Consider the following 23945-nt stretch of genomic DNA (forward strand, 5'->3'; position numbering starts at 1 on the left):
ACAGCTCTGTGGGGATTCTCAAACCAGCTGCTGGGGTTCGCAATGCAGCAAGAGGAATGACAGAGAGGAATAGGGTGGGGGTAGAGATGGATAGAGCGAGAGAGGGAGAGGCCCCTCAGAATAAGAGAGGAAGCAGAAGAAGCTCAAAAGAAGTAAACGGGGCAGGGATACTCTTAAGGGGGCAGTGGGTTGGTGGGTAGGCTGCTTATTTGGGCTGAGTGCGGTGAATGCTAATAATTCTGCTGCTACTTCTTTCAGAGCTTTGGACATATGACCACCACAAGTGTACTTTAACACTACCTGCAACAATGTTGTTAGCCACTAATAAATTTCATGTCACACCATTAGGCCAGCTGTCATTTAGCTGCTTAATCCCTCTAGCCTCAGGCATTCAGGACTGCATGCTGCAGTTGATTCTCCAGCCTACTGAATTTCTTTGGCACTCCAGCCCCCGATAATTTCCATAGCACAAGTCTGTATCATGGCTTGGCCTGATCTGACTACTAGACTGTGCTACAGTGTATAAATAATGTATAATTTCTCGCATAATTAATAAATACACATAATCTGAAATGCTGCACTTTAGATGCCATAATTATTCTCTGTCATTATACAGGGTTACCATTTGGAGGAGTGCATTTGAAGTTGACATCTGTTACAGAGCCTCAGATCTGACAACATTCAACTGCACAACTTTACGAGATTCACGATAATGACAATGTAGGCAGTGGAGGCGGTGAAAGGAAGGGGTCAGATAGAGTGTGAGTGAGCAAGTCAGCGAGCAAGCAAGTGAGAGAAAGATTGAAAAGAGCTGAAGTGTAGTGATAGCAACAGTATCACATCTGTTGCTATCTTAAGATTGCCAGGCTTGACAGAAAAAGTGAGACCCCGAATAAATGAGTCAGAGTACATGTGATTGAAAAATTTAGATGATGAATTTGACAAGAGGAAATGAGACACGAAGAGGAGGGAGAAACACAAAAATCAAATGAAGAGAATGACAGAGGGGAGATGTATCTATGCAATATGGAATTTCAATTTAGTTTCACTACATCAGGAGGCAGTGTTCACAGGCTGTACACATACACCGGAAGGACACAGAGGTAACGATGAGTTATAAATACAAAAACATTCACACACACATAAATATACAAAACAATATGAAAAGTCACACAGTCACGGGTATGACTTCTTATTATAAAATCATGAATTTGTCCTCTCAAACAAAAAGTATGAGCAGCGACTTCCAGAAACTTATTCTCGCACTTAATCTAAGCAACAATATACACCATTGTTTGTAGACAGTATGACACATGCAGAAGTAGCAAGCAAGATAAGTATTTCATAAACTTATTGGATATTGTCTCCTGCTTCATAAAAACAACTAAGCTTTCACACAATCGCTGTTGAACTGAAAAGTAGTAAACTATCTAGTAACAGAGAATCCTGCAAGAGAAATATGTAAAGGATGCGCCACTTCCTACAGCAGGACACATCTATCTACTGGTGACTATACCTCTGTAATATGAGTGAAACCAGGCTACTGGGTTAGCGTTGCCTGTAGGGAAAACTCACACACAGTTGTAAAGGCATTGATTACTGTCCACATTGTGAGGATGCATCTGTTTATGGAGGTACACAGTGTACTCTGACATAGTTATGAATGACAGACAAGTATCCAGTATACAATAAGACTTAGTCTCCACTCAGAGAGAATGGTATGCACTTTATACAAAACCCTGTATGCCGGGCAACACCTTAAGGTATATTTCCTGAAAAAACTGGGTGTGTAAAATGTATAAAATATTAGCTGTGATGAGCTGATTTTTGCAGTGCTGCAGCAATGACACACACAGTTAATTTGCGTATACAGTATAACTTTCTGATCTAATTTTTTTTCCTTTTTCTTGTCATGTTGTGCCTTGTCTATGTGTGTCATCTGCCTTAAAAAAGAGTGGAAAAGAGATTTCTTTCTCCCTGTCAGTATGCTGAGTAGGCCCGGCTGACAGATGACTGACACACTACCTGACCATGCATCTATCAAATCACTATCAGACCAATGGGACAGAAAGTGACAGAGGGATCAATGAGGAAGTGAGGAAGAGGAAGATTAAGATAAGTCTGATTAGAACACGAGATAGGAAGGGGAGAGAGACAAACAGAAAGCAATTGACAATGGAAAGACTGCGAGAACAGGAATGATTTGAGGATTTATGTTACAACAAGTTTTGTACAAAACTCTAGCCATTATGTCGAAACCCACGGTGTATTTGCGGTTCAGAGCTGAAGAAGAAGTGCCACAGAGCAGGATGTTCAGGGTTTAAGGTTTTCACTTCTTCTATTAAAAGGTTATGGTGGGTAGGGAGGGCACTCTGTGTGAGCTGAACCGAAACAATGCAACTAGACAATGGCTGCTAATTAGCCTGACAGACGGGAGGGAAAACACTGAACCATGAGAGTTATGGGCCAAGGTCATGGAATATAAATGCACTTTGATATAACAAACACAAGAGATGCACAAAAATCACACACACAGTGGACAAGGTATTTGAACTTAACGAGTGGGACCACTATAGAGATTAACAGTATTTTCAAACCTCCAACTTTCAACTGTTCCCAACATGTTTTAGTCTTTTATCCTAAACAGACACATTAATTGATTGGTAATTATACTTCACATTTAAAGTACGTTACAGCTATTGCAATGTGCCACAACAGACATATGATACTAAAGCAGTGGTTCTCAAACCTTTCTCTATACATGCCCCCTTTAAAATATATATACATCGATAAATATCAATATCGAAACTAGCTTCCTACAGTAAATAAACATCATCAAGAACGATTGCGTTCGTTGCTTCTTCTTATTCTGTGAGGTTTTACTGCAGTTAACAGTTTATGGCAGTTAGGAAACTGCACTGAAAGTAGGAATATTTAATTGAAACTGTAATTTATTGAATTTACATTTACTTTTTTATTGAAAAAATCTCACATACCACCTACAGTACTCAAAAGTACCCCTAGGGGTATGTATACCCCATGTGAGAAAAACTGTGCTAAAGCATGTACTGCAGTAACTTAACAGAATACCGGACATGCATAATGGGACCAATATCAAGATAAGAACTGGACAGTTATATTAAAATATTTAATTCTGTGGCATTATTCCAGTTACACAGAAAGCAGTGCAGCAGTGTTGTGGTTTACAGACACCTGGGTGCTGACACAGGAAGTTGGCCACAGTAAAAATTTACTCCAAGACCAGTCCTTTTTTTTTACTCACAGTTCTCGTTTACATGGAAAGGATCTGAAACAGCTGTGAGGTTATAGTGTGTCACCCTGTTATGACACTGTGGAGGATACAATTCTGCTGAAACACCTGTTGAAACAGTTTGAGCAAGCATACCCTTCGTTTATGGCTGTATTGTAACCCTGAGGTGCAGGCAACATTTATGTGTGAAACTGCCTTGTAAACTTGCTACATATGCTGTTCACCAGTCCATCTCCTTACAGCTGGAACAAGTCGGTGCTAAAGCAGTGCTAGAATAAAAGATTTTTTACAAAACAAATGATACGCAAACTGGAGCTTAAAAATAAATCAGAATATACATAGAAGAGCATCATATGAACTGGACTGATCCTTCATAATTCAACTCAACTTCAATTAACTCAATTTACCTTTTTGTTGAGTTGACAGCATCATTTAACTAATATTTAACTAAAAACTTCACTGCTGAGTGTGAAGAATGCATTGTTGTAGTTCTGAAATATGTTAATACATGGAAATGCTATATGCTCCTGTGGGGGTCAATCAAGTTTAATCTTTTCTTGTTTTCTTCAGAACTGCACTGCTTTAATATTTCTGTATTTTAGTAAATATCCCACTAAATTCAAAATAATACAGTCTCTTAAAGGTGTATGATAATTGCCAGTGTTTGGTGAATGCAATTCAAGTGTGTATATCTTTGTTGTATATGATTGAGGGAGAAAGAGAGAGAGAAAGGGGGAGAAGGAGGAGGTAGTCATCCAGAACTGAGCTCCTGTGACAGCTTTTCTATTCAGTCTACACATCACAGGACAATTAGCGACCTAATTAAACAAACAGAAAGAGAATGAGAGAGAAAAAAAAGAAAAAGAAAAACAGAGGAAAGATGAGGGGGAAAAAGACAAAGTGATGCTGGAGCAAACAAAGATGGGTGGACTGATTAAAAAGCTAGCGAGAAAAACAATGGAGGAAATGAGGATCAAAGAAAAAAAACTGCATAGAGAGGGAGGGGATGAGAGGACCTAAAGATCTAGTGGAGAAAATTCAAGGATTAAATCAGGCAACGCCCAAATTAAACATGAGCAGCTGACTAAAAAGAAAGTAAAGTAAGAAAATGGAAGAGGGGTGATAACAGGGGTAGTGAGGAGGAGTGCAGCGTTTACGGCCTTGAGCAATGCTTGAGAAATGCTGGCTCAGATTCAGGGGTATAAAGAGAGAGAGAGAGAGAGAGAGAGAGAGAGAGAGAGAGAGAGAGAGAGAGAGGTTAGGGGCAACAGTGCTGTTGTAAGCAATTCAGTTTATCCGCTTTGAAAAGAGGAAGACAGGGTCTGGACACTAATTATGGATAACAAGGGAGACGGACAGCAGAGCTTTGCCCAGACCTCCAGTACTAGTCAAGGGAGATAACAGTGGCGAGAGACGGAAAGAGACAGCAAATTAAGGAGGAAGGGAAGAGAATGGGACAGAAAGTAAGGGAATGAGTTAAATGTTTTATTTAAAGTAGTGCTGTCAGTTGAACGCGTTATTAATAGCGTTAACGCAAACCTATTTTAACGGCATACATTTTTTTATCATGAGATTAACGTTCTTTTTGGCCTAGCACACTTTGTAGTTTTTTTCACATGCTGTTGCAACAACTAGTAACGTTAGAAAAACTACAACACCACACCGGATCTAGCTAGACCAGAAACAAAACAACAGGCACGCCGCACACACTTGTACGTTATGTTTTGAGTGGATGGCGAGCGTGAGACGCCGAAATGGATGCCAATAATATTCTGAATGGAAAGTTTACTTTTAAAAAGTTGCCAAATGGTTCCATTGACAAGACCAAAGTGATCTGTGTGTTTTGTCGTTGTGAACTGAGCTATCATCGCAGCACGTCCAATCTGAAATACCACTTGATGGCCAAGCACACAGCTGATGCGAATTCTCCGCCCCCTCGTCAAAGCCAGGCGACAATGGATGACCTCAGAGAGAAGCACATGGATACCACAACTAAAAACAAACTTACTGCAGCCATAGCTAAATGGGTTAAATGAGAAAAAATAATGGGACAAAAAGAAATCAAGGGACATTTAGAATAGATAAAATGTGCAATTAATTGCGAGTTAACTACGACATTAATGCGATTAATCGCGATTAAATATTTTAATCGTTTGACAGCACTAATTTAAAGTAATATTTTTCCGACTATGTCAAAGCAGTGGTACAATTTTGATCACAAACTGCAAAGAAACTGGAAAAATTCACACAAATGAAGAGAAAAATAAAGACTTGAAACTAAATGACAGTGGTCACACTGATTCAGCTATCTGACACCTTCATGTGAGGCATCATTCAGACTGATAGCACTGAGGCACAGTGCAGTCTGTGTAACTGTTGTGACTGAGAGGGCTTGGTGTTGGACATGCCATTAGCTGGTTAACAACAGTACAATCTCTCCTTTTAGCTTTTATGAAGAGAAATGTGTTTATTTTGAGTGTATATCCATTGATAAGTATTTGCATATATCAGATCTGGTGTTATATACATACATGTACGAAGAAATAAGTCTGCACATCCATGTTCATGTTTGCAACAGTGTTGATGATCTGCAGGGACAATCACTTTTCTGTGTTCTGCTTCCTTCTTCATTTTTGGGCAAATGGACACACAACAGCTGTGCCAGTTCACATGTTCTGCACTCTGTTCTGTCTTGCACAAAACAATGAAAAAGGCACCCAGGCAGAAAGAGAAGTTGTTTGGAAATTAACAGCTAAAACTGATGGCAAAGCAAAGTCTTTAGCGGAGTATCATCAAAAAAGGAAGGGCCAGAAGAGATCACCCACGCACATACAGTACTAAGATGGACAGTGAGGACAGAACAGCTGTGTAAGCACATACAGTGTTGTATAGACTCTCTTTATCCCAACAAATCCTCCAAATGTAACGAATAAATACATTGTTGTCCATGCCTTTCAGAACGGCACTTAGAAGCGCAGGCAGATAACAGGCCCCAGATGTATACCTTTTGATCCACCATGAAGGTACTAAGTATTTCTGAAAGCACATAAAGTGCAGTTAGTAAAGTCAGTTAAGGTAGTACACTGACTGAGGCACCTATGTGGGACAGGGGGAAAAAAACACTAATTTGCCGGTGCAAATTTCAAACCCTTGCAGCAGTGCTGCGACCCCACTTAAGTTTACTGCTGGGGAGGTGATGAGGGATCCTTATCGACTAACAAGTACTCCTGGTTGGTCTGTATACACCTTCCTCAAGCAAAAAGCAATAAGGACTGCGGGTCATATCAAACTGGGAGGACAAAGAGTAGCAAATGGCAGCACATTTATCAAACTTTAAATTCTGTGGCACAAACACACATGCGCTTTCCAACATATAGCCAATCACAATGTATTAAAGGTCAAGTGTGTAAGACTTAGGAGGCTCTATTCGCAGAAATGAAAACATTCATATTCATCTGTATGTTTTTGTTAGTGTATAATTACCTGAATATAACAATCGTTGTGTTTTTGCTACCTTTGAATGAGCCTGGCTATCTACAGACACTGTGGTTTTCCTTGTTGACCACCATGTTGAACTACCCTTTTTCTACAGTAGCCCAGAACGGACAAACCAAATACTTCATGATTTTGCAGCCACAATAGTTTCTCCCTTGCGCTGGAATGGGAGGGGTAAGCCAGAAAAATTGAATCTGAAACTACAATGCTAGATACCATTAAATCCTACACACAGATTGCTGGAAATGCCTTTTGCTATGTCGTAATGCAAATCGTAAAATGGTGAATACTGTACCCCTACCAACTAAGGGGGTGAGGAGTTAGCAGTCAATGGCAGTATTAAATACATAGGTCTATGAAATAGTTTTTTTTTTTTATTGTGAATCTACAAAACCATTAGAGGTCCTTGAGCAAACGGTCATAAATCAGAGATACAGACCAAACAAATTAAGCCCTTTAGGTGGAAAAAGCATGGCCCCACAAAGACAAGTTAAAAATGAAAATGTGTTGCCCTCTCTGCTGTCTGACTATCAGTGAGTATTGCGTAAAATTTATTAGCTTCCCTGTACGCATGCACACAGAAATAAATGCAGGTTTGCAAGTCTACTTGTGTCTGTGTGTAAGTGTGTGTAAAAGCTCGTGCTTAATGCTCTCCACCCAGATGCTCCTGGCAGGAGGTGACCTCTGTCCAGTAACAGACGGTCTGGACCTGTGGCAACACACACACACACACACACACAAACACACACACACACACACACACACACACACACACACACACACACACACACACACACACACACACACACACACACACAGGGATAGAAAGAAAGACTCAAAGCCTTCTCAAAGTCAGAACAAGGTCATGTTAACTTGCAGAATAACTAGCTGAAGAGGAACAACTACCATAAAACCACCTTCTTCAGTTTCCTCTTTTACTCTAGTCTTGCTCACATTCATTGCAGCTCTCTCTCAAAAGATAATTCATATCACAACACTGCCTCAAGCTCGAAATGTAATGTAATATTCTTATATCAGCAATATGAGCGTTACTATAAAAAGATTTTTAAGCACCTTTAGTGGAGTTTGTAACTTGTTAAATATTGCAACTCTGTTTTTGAATAGCACAGAATAAACACCCCCGGGACACACACACTATATCAACATGGTGGTAATCAAACGCCAATGAAAAGTATCATTTATCAGAAAGTTGAAAGAAAATTACTTGCATCTGTTTCTGTGTGCACTGATGCTCTGAAATCTGGTTTTCTGAGATGATGAGGCAAAGAAAGCGAGTTGAAAGACGAGGTGGTCGACAACACAACACAGTATAAATGCAAGAAATAACAAGGTTGAGAAGGAATAAATTAATGTACATGTACAGAACATTTATACATAAACATTAAACTGGGGAATTGGAGAGCACAACAGAAATGAGAGAGAGCCAGTTGTGTGTAAGATTTAAAGCCATTGCTAGTCAGTGAGATCATGGGATAAACTCAATTCTTATGTGCATATGTGAGAGAGATGGAGAGAGAAAGAGGGAGAGAAACAGAGAGAGGGAGGGACTCACGGTGAACGAGTGATGTTTCTGTTCATTAGCAGTCCTCCCTTATAGCCGGACAGTTACAGGATAATCATGTCTGCTCGGTGGCGGTGTGTCCTTGACTGTCATTGGTGGGACTCTGCTGGGCCTTGTCTCTATTCCAGACTGTGTGTATGTTTGAGTGTGTGTGTTTGTATGTGTCTTTCAAAACTTTAATTAACCAACTAAGCCAAACACATCGGTGCCAAAAACTGTGAGGCAGCGATGCTTGTGCTCTTCCAAATCAACAAAATGTAATTCCCTTCCTCTCCCATCAGCCTATTGTGTATGCATCCTCCAATCCTCTGAGAATTTTAATGTATAACTGAGATAATAGTAACAGCAATGAGCGCCATATCCTGCATTAAATATTTTTAATGGCGGATTTTGGTAACTGACAATGGTCCTCGAGCAGATTCAGTGTTGCACCTACATGCACTATGCAGCATTTCTTTATTGACACTATCCATTGATCATTTCCGGCTGGAACAGTGTTAGAATGATTTTGCAACGCCACAATATTGGGAAGACTGGCCGCTTTGCTCAAGGGTATCTTTGCAAACTTCTGTGATTGATGGGTGAAAAACTGAGCATATTTTCCACACTGCATTACAGCTGGTTTTATGTGACCACATGAATTTTTCCAAATTCTGGAAATGCAGGTGGACTCTGTTTCAGTAGTCAATTCAGTGTACAGAGATCAAACAGCTTCAAATAATGCAAAACTCAAAGGTAAAATTGAAGAATAGACTGTATTATTCGTAGGAGCTCAGAGGTTTAGAATGAGTTTCAGTCACTGAGACCACAGGCAGTTGCAAGCGGAACTTAAATTTCATACATTTTAAATGTCAGAATGCAATAAAGCAAGTTTTGTAATTTAAATAACAGTAAAATACTAAAAACAATGTAAAAGTTTAGCTTAAGACAATATATTGCATGTACAGTTTCTCTCACTCTGACCTATCACAATAACCTCAAACAGTAAAAGGTCTTGATGAATAACATAATTAAAATGTAATGTTTAACTGCATTGTAGACTTTTAAGATCTTCCGTTAACATAATTTCATGTTTTTTCAGGATCTGTGGACACCATGTTTATGTCTTTGAGTAAGAGCCATAGTGCAGACCCCACACATTCGTTCCTGGCTCATCCTGACCATATCATTTGTTCCTGTTTCCATCTGAACAGAGAAAGGCCAGCGGCTGATTTAGAAGTGAGGCCTGATGAGTGTCACCTTGCCTAACAGGCCTTGTCACTCACAACCACAGGCCAAATGGCTAATCCATCCATAAATTAGATAAAGATGCTGCTTAGTTCTTTTTAACTCTGTTGTTCTTCTGTTTTTTCTCTTCATACACCTCTTATCTTTTCTTTGTTTTCTCTGTTTTTTTCCTGTTCTCTTTCCCTTTCGTCTCTCTTCAGACTTTCCCTCTTTGTCTGCATTCCATCTGCTGCTCTTATCTCTTTCCAAACTCTCATTCCCTCACATCCATCAGTTCTCACTCGACCCACCACATCCCATCTATCTTTCTCTTTATCACTATTTCCTCTTCTCTAACTTCCTTGTCTTTAACTCCCTTAATTTTTTTCTTGTGTCATTGTTTTTCTTTCTACTGTCATCACTGCCCCATCATTTTCTTCTCACTTGCTCAGGCAGAGGTTAACAAAGCTCACATAGTCAGTATTCAAAGTCAATATACTATCAACATAACATAATGAATACCAATTGATTTTTGCTTTAGGCAATACTGTATGTGCTACAGCTAGTTGATCCACATGCTGCTCTCCACCTACAGACAAAAATGCTAGAGTACGTTGATCATTTTACTAATTTCTAGTTACAGAGGGACCAGGTCCCTTTTTAAGGAGTCCGCCATTTTTCTGCAGTAGCCCAGAACAGAATAGTGATGGGATGGCATATGATATTATTGCATATTGTGATAAAAAAACCCTCAAATACATTTAACTTGACTTTGACTTTCCATTACAGTGATAATCATGAATCGGGGTCATTGTGAATATCCTCACATGGCTTGACTTGAAAAAGCTGTCTAGCTCACCGGCATACAGTCCTATATTGATTTCCTGATTTATTTTGAACAAGCGGACAAGGGGGAGCCTGCATCTTTCTAGTCATTCCAAAATCCTAAATCTGTAATCGTAGCTGAAGGCTCGGCTTTTCACTATATCAAAATAAGCTCTCTTCCATCTCCATGTAAACATTTCAAAACTCAAAAACATATTTGTACAACCATTAACCTATACATCCTCAGAAATATTTTGAAGCTGTATTTGTACATTGCATATTTTGAAAATGATTTGAAAATGATTTTTGCTTTATGAAAGTCCACAAAAGATGTAACACTGCTTTTAACACTTCTGTCTGACATGTGAAGACAGCTGTCTCAAATCAAAACGTCCAAACAACATTAACCACGGCAGCTGAGAAAGGTCTGGGTCATTAGCAGACATCACAGAAAAGGCCCACACTGCCAGCACTGTCCTCTGATCACAAGAAAAATGGTCAATCTAAAAGACAGCTTGTCAAAATGTGCCATCACATCACATCATACCAGATGGTTTGCAATTTGGCATCACATATCTTGAGGTTTCCATGGCTGTCAACAGGGCTATCAGTCAGCTCTGTGGCTTTTAATGTGGCCAGAAAGTCCACCATGTTGGTCCTGGATTGTCCAAACATCACATGCACGCAGACAAGGCACTCATGTATAAGCTGCTCCACGTGTGCGTCGAAAACATAAAACATACACAGAAATATACAAAACCAAGACATTTCAACCACAAAAAATCATACAGGCAGTCTTTGCCTGCAGTGGATATTAATTATTTAAACAGAACAATAGATGCCACTAGATCAAGAGTCCTGCTATACATCCTCTGTTTTAAACTTATAAACAGTAGCATAAGACAAGTTCATGTTTGTAATCCCTAGTGTGATTTTCAATGGAAACATGGTCACGGTGGCAACAAGGGTGAGCAGAGCAGCCTAAACACCTCAGCTACTTCGCCCAGCTACTCATGGGGGATCCCCAAACATGCCTGCTGGGAGATGTCTATCCAGCATGTTCTACATCTGCCCCAGAAAACAACAAACTACATGCCTTCTAATTATATAATATGTATTACTAATTGCTTGGACGAATTGGACCCGCCTCTGCCTTCCGCTATGTTTTTACCAGACATATAGACAACAATATGATGCAAAGTAAACCAGCAAGTCCTCCGAACTTTATATAATACCGTGGACATGGTTAAAAGAAGAAAACTTTGACTGTTAGTAGGAAACAGGATGCAAAAAGTGGTCTTGCATATCAAACTCACACACTTTGTCAACCTCCCCCCTAAGAGGTTATGAGGTACCATAACAACGTCATACTTTCATCTTTGCTTCAGTCACAATCTGCATGGCTACAAGAGCTCATTGTCAGGTAAACAAATGAGTGAGGAGAGTCTTCAGTAAAGGCACAGTTAACGCAAACAGTGCTGATGTAGCATCAAGTAATACTGCAGACAGGGTATCAACATTTAGCTCCAGACGGATGCGGCTGTTTGCTATTCAGTGTTGTTTATAGCAAAGATTAATCCTGCATGAAATGACTGACTGTGATATGAACCATGAGCTATTTGCATCTTTACATTGCTGAGTGAGAAGGACACTACAACCTAATGCAAACTGCATGCACAAAGACATGAATATATTGTTGATGCTGACCTTTAGACAAACTTCTGCTAACTCAGAGAGAAAAGAAAAACTTCACTACAACACACAGCTCTGAGGAAGGATTTTTGATAGTCATCATGAGGAAGTGTTCATGTTGCAAAAAGCAATGAGGATGTTGCCTCTGCTTCAAAGTCTGCAGTGCAGCTTGGCTGGCTGGTTTTCCCATCACGCTCTTGCGCAAACAATGGTAAACAACAAACATGCCCTTTGTACTCTCTCTCTCTCTCTGTTTCTTGCTGGTTCCCTTTTTCATCCCCTTTTTGTTTTTCTTTGTTTCAACTTTTGCCGTTACAACCCCCTACCGATGTTCATCTAGATTCTCGCCTCTCTGCCTCACTTTCCTCACGTCTCAGTTCTTTAATCAGACCATGAAATGACTGCAGAGGCTGGCAGAGCACTCTCCTCCTCACTGTTCATCTGAAGTGCTAATGTGGAAGGAGGGAGAAGAGGAGAAGAAGGACGAGGGAAGTGGGAAAAGATGGAGAAATCAAAGGAAGGGAGAGCAAGACGCTTACGTGCAAGGGCAGAAAGGAAGAGGAAATGAGTGGATGGCGGCAAGAGAAATGAAGAGAATGAAAGAGAATTTTAGGAAAAGACGAGAGGAGAATAAAGCACAAGAAAATTAGAAAAAAACAGCATATATGACAACAGAGGACGGGGGACAAAAATAGAAGCGACTAGAAAATATAGAGATGAGGTTGACAAGATAGAGTGACCTGACATGTAAACCCCACTTCTGCAGCCATAACACACACACACACACACACACACACACACACAACAGACTCTGACGATAACTCAGGGAGGATGTGCGTTCGCTGAGAGCACAGAGATCAAACTAAATAAGCAGGATATGAAGAAAACACACTGGGAAAGAGCGGAAAAGCTTTGACAGGAAAGCAGATTAGAGGCAGAGAGCTCAGATGATTCCTCTGACCTGATGGAAACCCCGAGGAGAAAACATTAACATCTCTTCATGTGAGGACAAACGAGGTGTAAATTATAGATTATTTTTCTGCAGCGGCTGAGCAAATCTGGGCCCCCACCCAGTTTTCACATATTTTCAGGATCAGGTTCCATGAGGTTCCCTGCTGATTAAGGGCTGGTGTATGTAGATATTTAGGATTGTAATTACCTCTCACTAAATTTGGAGGGGTTATTAAAATAAGTAAATAAGCTCCAAAATGTTGTAAATGTTGTGCTTTGCTTTGATCTGGCTTTTAAAAAACATTAGTAAACTCTGAAATGCTACTTTTTATGTTATTTCAATGCCAGCATCTTAGATTTAATTTCCCACTTTGGGATGTAACCCTGTATTCTTTCTCTGTGGGAGTTTGCTTATCAACTGTCTCTTAAAAGATGAATTAAGAATGTAAGACAAATGAGTATTAGCAAGTACAGAATAATAATCTACAAGCATTATCACCATAGATCAAATTAGTGGTTACAACTCTATGCCAAACGTTTGTTTCCAGATGATTAGGAGTAACACAACAACATTAAGCAGGCTGGGTTACTACAATGACTTTAAATTAACAGTGGGTCAGATGTGTTTATGTGACAGGGCCCACTTGTAGTGACAAACCCATATATAATTATAACCCAACTGTGCAGTTCCTTCAGCTCTATAGAGCATTTTAGGAGCTTTCGGCCCATTGTTTTGGCAACCTAATTACTGTTTTGATTTACTCTTATCACTTCCTCATTTTAAGCAACAGGCGGCAGCTGTTTACAGCAAAAAAGCCCCGATAAATCTACTGTACACTACCTGTCCATCACCAAACATCAGACAGACAAAGTGTCTACACAAGAGGCGTTACTGCTCGCGTTTCACTTGCACATGCAGATGACATGCTAATGTTGCTCCCTATCTGCTGGATGTGTAAACTGCTTGCTAACATGTTCACCATTACAACTTTATTAGGTGTCAGTATGTCCGTGATGTGTTTACAGCTTGCTGCAAAGTCTCCTTGTGGACAAAAATCAATTGATGATAGTTTATATAAAACATGGTTTAATATACCATAAGTTCGTCACTTTGTTTTTCAGAATATAACTCACATTTGAGAAGGATTCACATGGAGGAGCATTTGTCATAATATATCCACAGACAGCTGCTGTAACTATAATCAAGGATGGATTTCAGGTAATATAGATTTTATTCATTTTCTGTCTTCTGCTCCAGTCCATAAATTATACCATTTACAGCCTTCTCCCATCCTTTCTCCTATTGATCTTGCTATTCCCCCCCAACACCCACACCCACACATACAGACACACACACACACACATACAGACACAGGATGTATGTATCCTCCCAGCTGCTTAGTGCACCAGTTTAATCTGTCTTTGCTGCATGCCAAGATTCATTTCAGCACCTGCGTTGGCAATGCTGAGTCTTTCCACTGTACTAAATTTTTGGTGTATGGGTGTGCGTGTCCAAGTGTGTGAAGCTAAGCAGCAGGAGAGAGCAAGCTAATAAATCCTCTCCTACAGCGTCTCTTGCAATAATGAGACACTTCTCACCTTTCCTCCCTCTCTTCTTTCACTCCCTCTCTCTTTCGTCTCTCTGGCACAAACACGTGCACATACACACACACACACACATGGATGCACACACCCCTGAAGAACTACCCTGGGGAGCTCTGGGATTCCTCCCTCTCCTTGCTATGGCAACACAACTTCACTCTTGGACATTTTGCCCACAATTGGACACAAGAAAAGTAACTGAGCATCTATAAAAAAAAATATGCAATATATCTTCATCCTCTCTGATGGGAAAATGAGATAAGGAGACTTTTACAAAAGACCTCCAGTAGACTGAAGAGATATTAATGAAGTGGTTGTTATCTGTGAGACGGTTAAATAGCCGTTATCAGTTTCACGTTATCTCTATCCACCATAAGAGGAAAGCTCCCTCCAACAGGAAAATGAGATACGCTCTGTACCGAGACCAATATACGGGACAGAGGAAGTACCTGCAAATCCATTCTGTACGTCTGTACTGGAAACCAACACTATAACATTGACTGCAACTTCCAATGACTCTAAATGCAATGGCTGCTTTCTTATGTAGCAGTTAAGAGTATTTCACTCACGTGAAACATTCAAGAAAACATAAAAAACAAGGACATAATACGCAGAACATAATATTTTGTTTGTAACAGAAGAGCTCTGTACATGTATATGACCATCGATGCTGCCTAGCAAGATATAATTGATCTTACACCAGATCAATTATGTATACAGACCAGCCAAGTTCTTCTCATATCAGCAGTTGTAAGCAGAGCTACCATCATAAAAGAGTGCCTATTTGCTGTATACAAAAGCTCAACCTATCTTATCTTTTTCCTTTTTTCCTTTTGAAGAGATCTCTTCAATATTATCCTCACTTTAAGCAACAGTATCATCATATTACATATACTGTAAGTTAGGAGTGGGAGATACATTGCATCATCTATCCTCAGTCTGTCTCCACACTACACAAGTACAACAACATGCATGTTTCCATTCTGGTTCTTTTGCTGTTTCCTTCCCAGTCATCCAAAAGACATTTCCAAGTTTAAAACACAATGCATTTTTATTCAAAAGACAACAACAAAACCTGCAACTGCAAATCACACCTACCTGTCACTATGTGGAAAAAAATTAAAAACAGTGAAAAGTTATCTTAGATAAAAAGATACACCTCTTCTTGGAATATAAGATGGTATGACTGCTAATAGAAAATCATTTATAGGCCATGTTTCACAGGGAAGGGCACAAATGAGACAGCATTTAAAAAAAAAAGGGAAGTGTTTTGTATTGCCCGTCAAAGACACAGTAGGTAGCAACCGTATTGCATTTCACCCAGTGTGAATATTTTAAGAGCACTTCTCCATTGGTAGAATGAAATGTTATACTGTACCGATCGCAGTGTAAAGACTCTAAACTTCCCTAAACCTGTGGAGTCAAGTTGAAAAAGAAACAATCTAAAGCTGGAACAATGATGACAGATTGTTGCACAGAATACTTGGAAACAGTTATTTCTCAACTATGAAGTGGAACTGACGTTTGTTTGACGTTTCTTGCTATGCAAAGTACCCTTGTACTTTGGGAGGGAGTAGTATTGTACAAAGTATCAAATTTCCCAAGAGATACTCCTAGGACTTTATGAAATATGTCACATGTAACACCTAGGGATCTTTCCTCTCAAGACTATAATGTAACTAGCCAATTATCTGAGTGTACCCAGGCGTCACTTGGAGTCAAATAAAAGACCATAAAAACTTTCCATCTGAAAAACCAGCAAGATAAACTTGCAAATCAATTTAATTCATGTGAAATTTTCACAGTAGACAATAAAATTAGAAAAACCTTTCTCTTTAACTAGTTTATCATTTAACCAAAAACCAGGAAAAATTATTAAGATGCGCAAATGAAATGTATCTAATGCAAGAACTCTTCAGGGATGATTGTACGGATAACATACAAGTAAGTGTGCAATCTTGGGATGCAGAATGTCTTTTATGTTTCTACTGCATTATGTGACTGCCAGAGTGCAGTTGAACACCCCCACCAAGTGGACAGAATAGTGAAGTACAAGCTGCAGCACTGTTGCTGCTGTATGATTCTCAACACGGCTGTTACATTTTTGTTTTTTTCTTGCTCTTATAGATGAAAATTTAGCACATTTTCTTATTCACACACTGATTATTGAAAACCATAGTCTACTGTACCTGAGTCTAAAAAAATAAGGTAGGAATTGGGACTGGTGTCAAACCATTATTTATGTCAGATATCGTATCAGTATGCTGGGATCCCCCTCCAATAACAGCTCGAGTGTGCCTGTGAAGCTAATACAGAGGGAGCCACAGGGAAGCTACCGAGCACTTTCTGCAGTTTCTTGCTGTACCACAATTAATCTGCTGCTTACTTCATGTGCCGCAGTGCTGATATTAATCTAGATATATCCAACACTGGCAGAGAAAATGAATCCAGATTATTAATTTAATTTAGAATAGAGGGAGATTATACAGTACCCTGACAGTTGAGAAAAAAACTGTGGTTGGCAATGATACATTTCAGTGGACACTTAATATATGCACACAAACACACAGACACACACACACACACTTTAAAAACTTACCCAAAAGTAACTCTCCGCTGTCTCATATGGCCACGTGATGAACTGTGCCCTACTTTTCTTTTTTTTAAGATTCCCGACATAACCTGCAAAGAAAAAAATATGCATGACTCATCTCAGTCTGTTCGAGATTTTGCAGAGCAATCGTTTCCTATTTGAGATGCTCAATCTGAATGTGCTGCTAATTATACAATATACTGGTGATACAAACACCTGTATGTCGTGTGCTGTGTTTTTGTTAGGGATGATGGACTGGCATATTTGTTTTTGTTGTTGAAGTGACTTTGTTTGATTTTCGATTTATGTTATTCACCTGAATACCATTACTTTGATCTGCTTTCAAATTACAAAGAGTGTAAAATGTCCAGCACCTTAGTCAATATTTAAAGGTTATGTTTACGAAAATAACCTGCCACTGGATGTCTCGCTAGAGCACCAGCATCTCAGACCAAAACAATGTGACAGAAAGAAAATAAAACTCACTACTTTGTTAGTCTTCCCAACAATTACCAACACTAAATAAACCCTTATTATATATTATACACATATATATAGTTCAAAATATATCAGTATATCAGTATATCATAACATGCTTGTTTTTGCCACTGACAGGCTCAGATTGTTAATGTTTAGCAACATTATTTAAAGGATAACCAGAAACAGCTGTAATATCACTCTCATTCACCATACCCCAGAGACAACAATGGTAATTTTACCTTGCATATCATTGTAACCTCATTCAAAGCAGACAGTCACAAAATATGATAATAATAATAATAATAATACATGCTCACATGTACCATGTGTTAAAATAATACTATACTGGTAAAGTATAAATTAGCTTATAAATTAGACTTTGTTAAACAAAACCTTCCAAAAGCCCCAACAACCAGAATCTCTGTTTGGTTTAGAGAAGTAGAGAAGTAAACATAGGGTCAAAATCAGGACAAAAACACAAATACTTCCAGTGATAAAACTTGTACAGCAAAAAAGCAGATAAGTGGTGTAATTTCTGAAACCACTTGTTAAAACCCAAAGCCATTGAGAGAAACACAGGAAAACAGTTGTGAAATTGCACCAAGGGAAGGGCTTACATAATCCCTTATAGAGGTGACATGAGGTAAAAGATGTCTGAGTTTCTCCAGCCAAACGCACAATAAACTGTATGTATGGAAAGAAAACTTTCCCTTTTTGGCCACTTGAAGTTGATATGGTGGATGTGTTAGCAATAGTTGCTTATTTACAAATCCAGCAGTTACAGAGCAACATTAACATTCATTTGGAGTCGTGTTTCTGACCTCATGGCAAATATAAGGCCCCGTTTCCACCTGGCATTAACAGGCATCATGGGTGATCTAATCTCAAGTCTAATAGCTCTAAGTACAGGTGTGAATGCACCCAAGATGCACTGAGGACGCATTGAGACCTGATCGCTCTACTTATGGCCACATTCTTTTAGCAGTATACACAAATGTGTGTTGGGCCACGCTGAAGGATCGCCTACTCAACTGACATCCTGTGTGTATGTAGAAGTAAATACTCATTCATGCATCAATGGCATCCTATCAAAGTGCAAAACAACAAGAAGAAGTCATAACAACAGGCAAAATGGATTTTCGTGGATGGAGTACAAAACATGGTGTCTGATTTCCGTTTGGGCCAAAGAGGCAGTACAACGGAAACTGAATGATTCATATGGCAACCAGAAATTATGTACGTGATTATGTACTTTGTTCCCCTGCTCATTGTTAACTGTGTCTGTCTGCTGTTTGGTGCTGGGTAGTTGACCCACACATATGGAAACAGATCATTAACTGACACTCAAGTTTTAAATGAACATCTCCATACAACTCAACAATGCAGAACTAGAAACCCAATTTATTCCACTCTAACTCAGTGGTAGTACTCTGTCCCTTCCTGTGTCCTGGTTGGCCTGGATCCATTGTAGTGGATAAAGTGACCTGGTTTTACAGAGACTCTCAGTCTGTGCAGAATGCAAAGAGAACAAGACTGCCAAAGAGGAAATATGATGAGTTGGCATAAATGTTACTTGGTACTTGATTCCACTTGGTTAAGCAGGGTAGTATTCGAGCTTCACACATACATACAGTATGCATTCATGACACTCTAAGCTGACCAGCTAATTGTATTTTAGAAGAGCAGCGCCTGATGTCTTCTTGTTGTTGTAAATTACATAAAAACTGTGAAATACTAACATGTACAGATTCTTCGGGAATGCCTACAATTGAGATCTCACCTATCTTTAGTGGTATCTGGCCATGCAGACAGTTTTGGCTTTATGTGCCCAGATTTCTAGATATCTGCCACCCCAGTACAATATGGCTGAATTTAAGGGTTTGAATATAATGATTGGCATTGGTTGGTTTTACTCTGTCAAGCTGAATTGTCTAGCCACACTCTTTTTTCACTGTAATATTTTGTCTAAAATGTGGAGGCTTGGTTCAGATTACATACATACATGTATAAAAGAACCCAAACAAGAGAATGTATTTAAACAACAGTTACAATCAGATCATTGTAGTAGTAACAGAAATAGAAATGTAGCCTATGCTAAATTATTCTCAAAGCTACAGTCAGTAAGTAGTGAGTTACAGACTCACAGCGTGTTCTCTAAACCAACAGTCTGCTACCCTTTAACTATTAATTCTTTACACTGTGACTGGATTCTTTTTTCATCGATTATTGATATGATATATAACCTGCTGCGGCACACAAATATCCGAACAAAACACAGTACCAGAAAAAGTCATGCATTCACACATAAACACACACAGAAAATGTATTCCCTGGGGAGCAATTTATATGAGCTCATTCTAACCTTTTATGGTGAGGACACCGCGGCAGAAGTCTTTGAAGTCAGTCCTCCCATGAGAGTCAGGGTCCAGACATTTGGCCAACTTCTTCACCTGTGGAAAAGTATGTAGGCTATCACAGCACAACTTTCACACATTTCTGTTAATGCACAGTAAAATTAAGTATGGATGAGGTTATTTTATTCCATGTATCACCTAATAATATAATAATCTGTTTGTTTTAGGTCCTGCAGAACAATCATTTGGTATCCATGATGCTAAAAAATGACTAGTAACATACAACATAATTGATGCAAAAAGAACTGCATGTACACTGTATATATTCTGTGCTTGCTGGGCACATGTTAATTTTATAAATTTATAAAAGTACAAAAACACAGTATGTTTTTGGTGTCAGTAGGCTATTAAAAAATGACCTATGATATCTAGCGTCATTCCAACAATGTTAGCCTCTTTAACATGTATTTGCATGTGTGCGTATGTGTTAGGGCTGTACAGTTAATTGTAGTATTATTTCGCAAGTGCAATAGAAGTTGGAATTTTTTGATAAAGGTATAATTTGTGACAAAACAGCATTATAATGTACGAAGTACTGTAGAGTTGCAGAGATACCCTGGTCAACAAATCTTGTTCTACAGATAGAAGACAGAAAGACTGGTACCGAAAATGTGACATCATAATCAGTTTAATAGTGTTTTTCCAAAAATGATAATTCCCACTAATCGTGAAACATATTGCAATAAATAATCCTCATATATTTTTTCCATATTGTGCAACCCTAGTATGTGTGAGTTTGTATGTGAGGTCTGTGCCCCCACTGCCACAATACACCAATTAGTTTGCCAGATAGAGGTGGCTGATGAGTACAAACTAGTACATGACTCATCCTCACTTTCAATACTGCATCAAGGCTCTTTACATATTAAGTATGATAGTTTGATAGTCAGAATATTCTGCCATGCTGCATCTATTCTCTTTTCATTGTTAATGCAACCACAATGTTTTCAAATAGAGCTACACTATGCATTCAATGCTGTATATTATATTAATAACAACTTATGTCTCTCAAACAACAGACCACAGAAGCTTCTTTCAACAAACACATTTGAACTTTCCTTCAGAACGTCTACTATGCGATGCCATGTAAAATAGGTCACATGGGATGTGAAAATAGTATAACCCTGTAGGATTATAGTACAAACAATAGGTGACTAAATGAAAGCAGTTTCTGTCTTTGTCATTTTGAAGATATGTTTATAGCCTCACTGGAGTCTGCAGAATGCTAAAGTGTTTGTTTGACCAAACAACATACTAGTATGGATGGTTCTATTCTGGTTTTGCCTTAGGAGTACTGAGTGTTAAGTCTGTCTTGATAATGTATGAAGATTAGTAGAGAAATCCTTTAAAATCAAGATGCTTTATTACCTTTATCACCTAGGGGTTTTAATGTGTTTAATATTTTGTCCTAATGGTGTTCATGAAAATGAACAGGAATCAAACCTTGTGGGCCCATTACACTTTGATATTTTCTTGAGTAGAAGTGGAAACTTTGTCTTAATTACACAAGAAGAAAGTGCAAGAGGTAATCAAAATCATTAGAAAATATTCCTCTGGGAAACATGACAATATACAATAATTTACATGGACATTTGACCAGTAGCTGTATTTTTCACAAACCTGCTGACAAACCAACAGATGGAGGACGCCATCCTCAGGCCCTCACTGAGTCAAAAGTGTCTACAATTAAAATATATATGTCAATAACTTTTAGCCTGAAACAAAACTGAGGGCAATGGGATGGTTTACTAAACGAATCTAACACACCTCATGTGCAATATCAGACATTTGTATCATGAAAGTAGTCAAAGCATGACCAAGTACATCCACGCCCTGACTCACAATCCTCCCACATTCACATCAGTGAAGAGGGCTGCTGCCTTTAAGCACTCTGCACCACGGCTGAATAATGCATTATTCTCTTTGCAAGCTACCCACAGCCACTTCAATTTTAACAGCACTAATTTTAGCAAAAGTCTGTGACTGAAATGGAAACAACTTCAGGGGTTTTCCAAAGTAAAAAAAAAACAACTTTGGTTCTTTGGAGGTTGGATCTTGATGCTTCAACTATGAGAGGTGAAGTGTTACAATAGCAACAATAGATAAATAGTGTGCAACTATACACAATACTTGCCTCAGGAATTATTTTTATTTAAATGAGCACTGCCTGTTATTAAAACGTATGACACACACACTCACATTGGTCATCTCACACCCTTTATCCACCATCATCCTGGTAAATGCATCACATGTATAGTGCTGCTGCTGATTAAAGCATTTTGAGGTGTTCTGCATTGAGGTCACTGGAGGATTTAGATCACTCTATCTATTTGGATCAAACCCAATTTCAACAGATTTGTATATGTCGATTGGCCCCGTTCAAGACTGCTGACAGCCTAGATTATTGTTTCTGACTTGTCCTAAGTTGTTAAGGACAAAGTAAAGGGGAAAGAAAAGGGGAAAGAAAAGAGGTCAGAGGTAGGGCTGGGCGATATGGCTTAAAAATAAAATAGATTTTTTTCACACCAAACCCGATTTACGATTTTAATCGGTTTTTTTGTAGACTGTTTTTTAGCGGGTGTTTGTGGGCTGCGGTCCTGTATATCTCGCAGAGAGCAACATTTCTCCCACTCGGCTACATGCCTCTGCTTGAGGTGCTGGAATAAATTGGTCGTACTGCTACTTTTGGTTGCAACAGCTTTCAAACAAACTTTGCAGTGGGTCGTGGTTTGTTCGCTGTCGGACGCCACAAAACCAAACCAGTTCCAAACAACCGACGACACTGTGCCTGTTTGGGGACGAGCTCATCCTGGCTTGCTGCCATATTGTGTTTATCTGTGGAGAGGCGGGGGAGGGGTCAGCGCACTCCTGACCTACAGGAGTCCAAAGGAAGCGCCGGTGTTGTGGAAGTTCAAGAGAAAACCGATTTTAAGTTAACTAAAAATAAATCGTGTTTTACTACAAATTCGAATTAATCGATAAAATCAATTTATCGCCCAGCCCTAGTCAGCGGAGAAAACTGTAGGGTTACGTGAGTGTGTGCACATTGCCACGTGACTGTACAACTGGGAGAGTGGCACCTACTGTGTACAATAGTAGGTCAGATTGCCACAAAGCAACCAGGGGGATTTGCTCATATAGGGCAATGACATGAGAGGGCAACACATGCAGTGGAACTAGGGGACTGCTTAATATGGTACATCAAACAGAGTAGATGTAATGTGCATGTGTTTGTCTATTTCTATATAATTTGGGTCACATGATCTTCATAGAATTAATCGTTTTGAGGTTTTTGTGTAGAATCTCAGCATCACACTACTTGCAAAATGTAATTATCCTATCTAAAAACGATTAAAAATAAATAAAATGGTAATGTAGTGCAGTATGAAGTGTGAAATGTACTGCATTATACTGTATAGGATCTACTAACATGTAGGTCCTTGAGATACAAATTGCATCTACTTCATCCTATCAACCGATTTCCCAGGTCAGTGGAAAGCCTCCCGCAGGACCTAATCAGTGCCTACACAATGTTCCTGCTGACGAGCAACACAACACTGGGGAGCCAATCAACGACAGTGTTCAATTACCCCGACTTGCAGTGAGACACAGAGAGGCTTGAGGGATGTCCACTGTGATGAAAAACATCTAAAATACAACCGATAATATCCCTTATTCATCACAAACTGAGCACTTTGAGTCGAATAGAGATGATGCCATAGTATTTTCCACTTTGTTTTGTTGGCATGTCTTTTATAATGTACTATGCTTCAAAAAGAAATGATCCTATTTTAAGCTTACATTACATCATTACAATAATGGCATACAGACTGT

At 39.1% G+C, this 23945-nt stretch overlaps 1 protein-coding gene across 3 annotated transcripts in view; it reads right to left on the reverse strand.

The window, feature by feature from the left end:
* rab11fip4b (RAB11 family interacting protein 4 (class II) b) overlaps positions 1-23945 on the reverse strand; it is a 58550-nt gene that overhangs the window by 31681 nt on the left and 2924 nt on the right. For 2 of the 3 annotated variants that reach the window (XM_051383848.1, XM_051383849.1), the window contains exons 2-3: positions 20060-20147; positions 17224-17306 (exon numbers count right to left, since the gene is read on the reverse strand). The exons of the other annotated variant lie outside the window; for it this stretch is intronic. In XM_051383848.1, the coding sequence (XP_051239808.1) occupies positions 17224-17306; positions 20060-20147 (171 nt within the window). The remainder of the gene's footprint in view (positions 1-17223; positions 17307-20059; positions 20148-23945) is intronic. 3 annotated transcript variants of the gene reach the window in all.

Source organism: Dicentrarchus labrax, unplaced genomic scaffold (genome assembly GCF_905237075.1).
Source record: "Dicentrarchus labrax unplaced genomic scaffold, dlabrax2021, whole genome shotgun sequence".
Classification (NCBI taxonomy): domain Eukaryota; kingdom Metazoa; phylum Chordata; class Actinopteri; family Moronidae; genus Dicentrarchus; species Dicentrarchus labrax.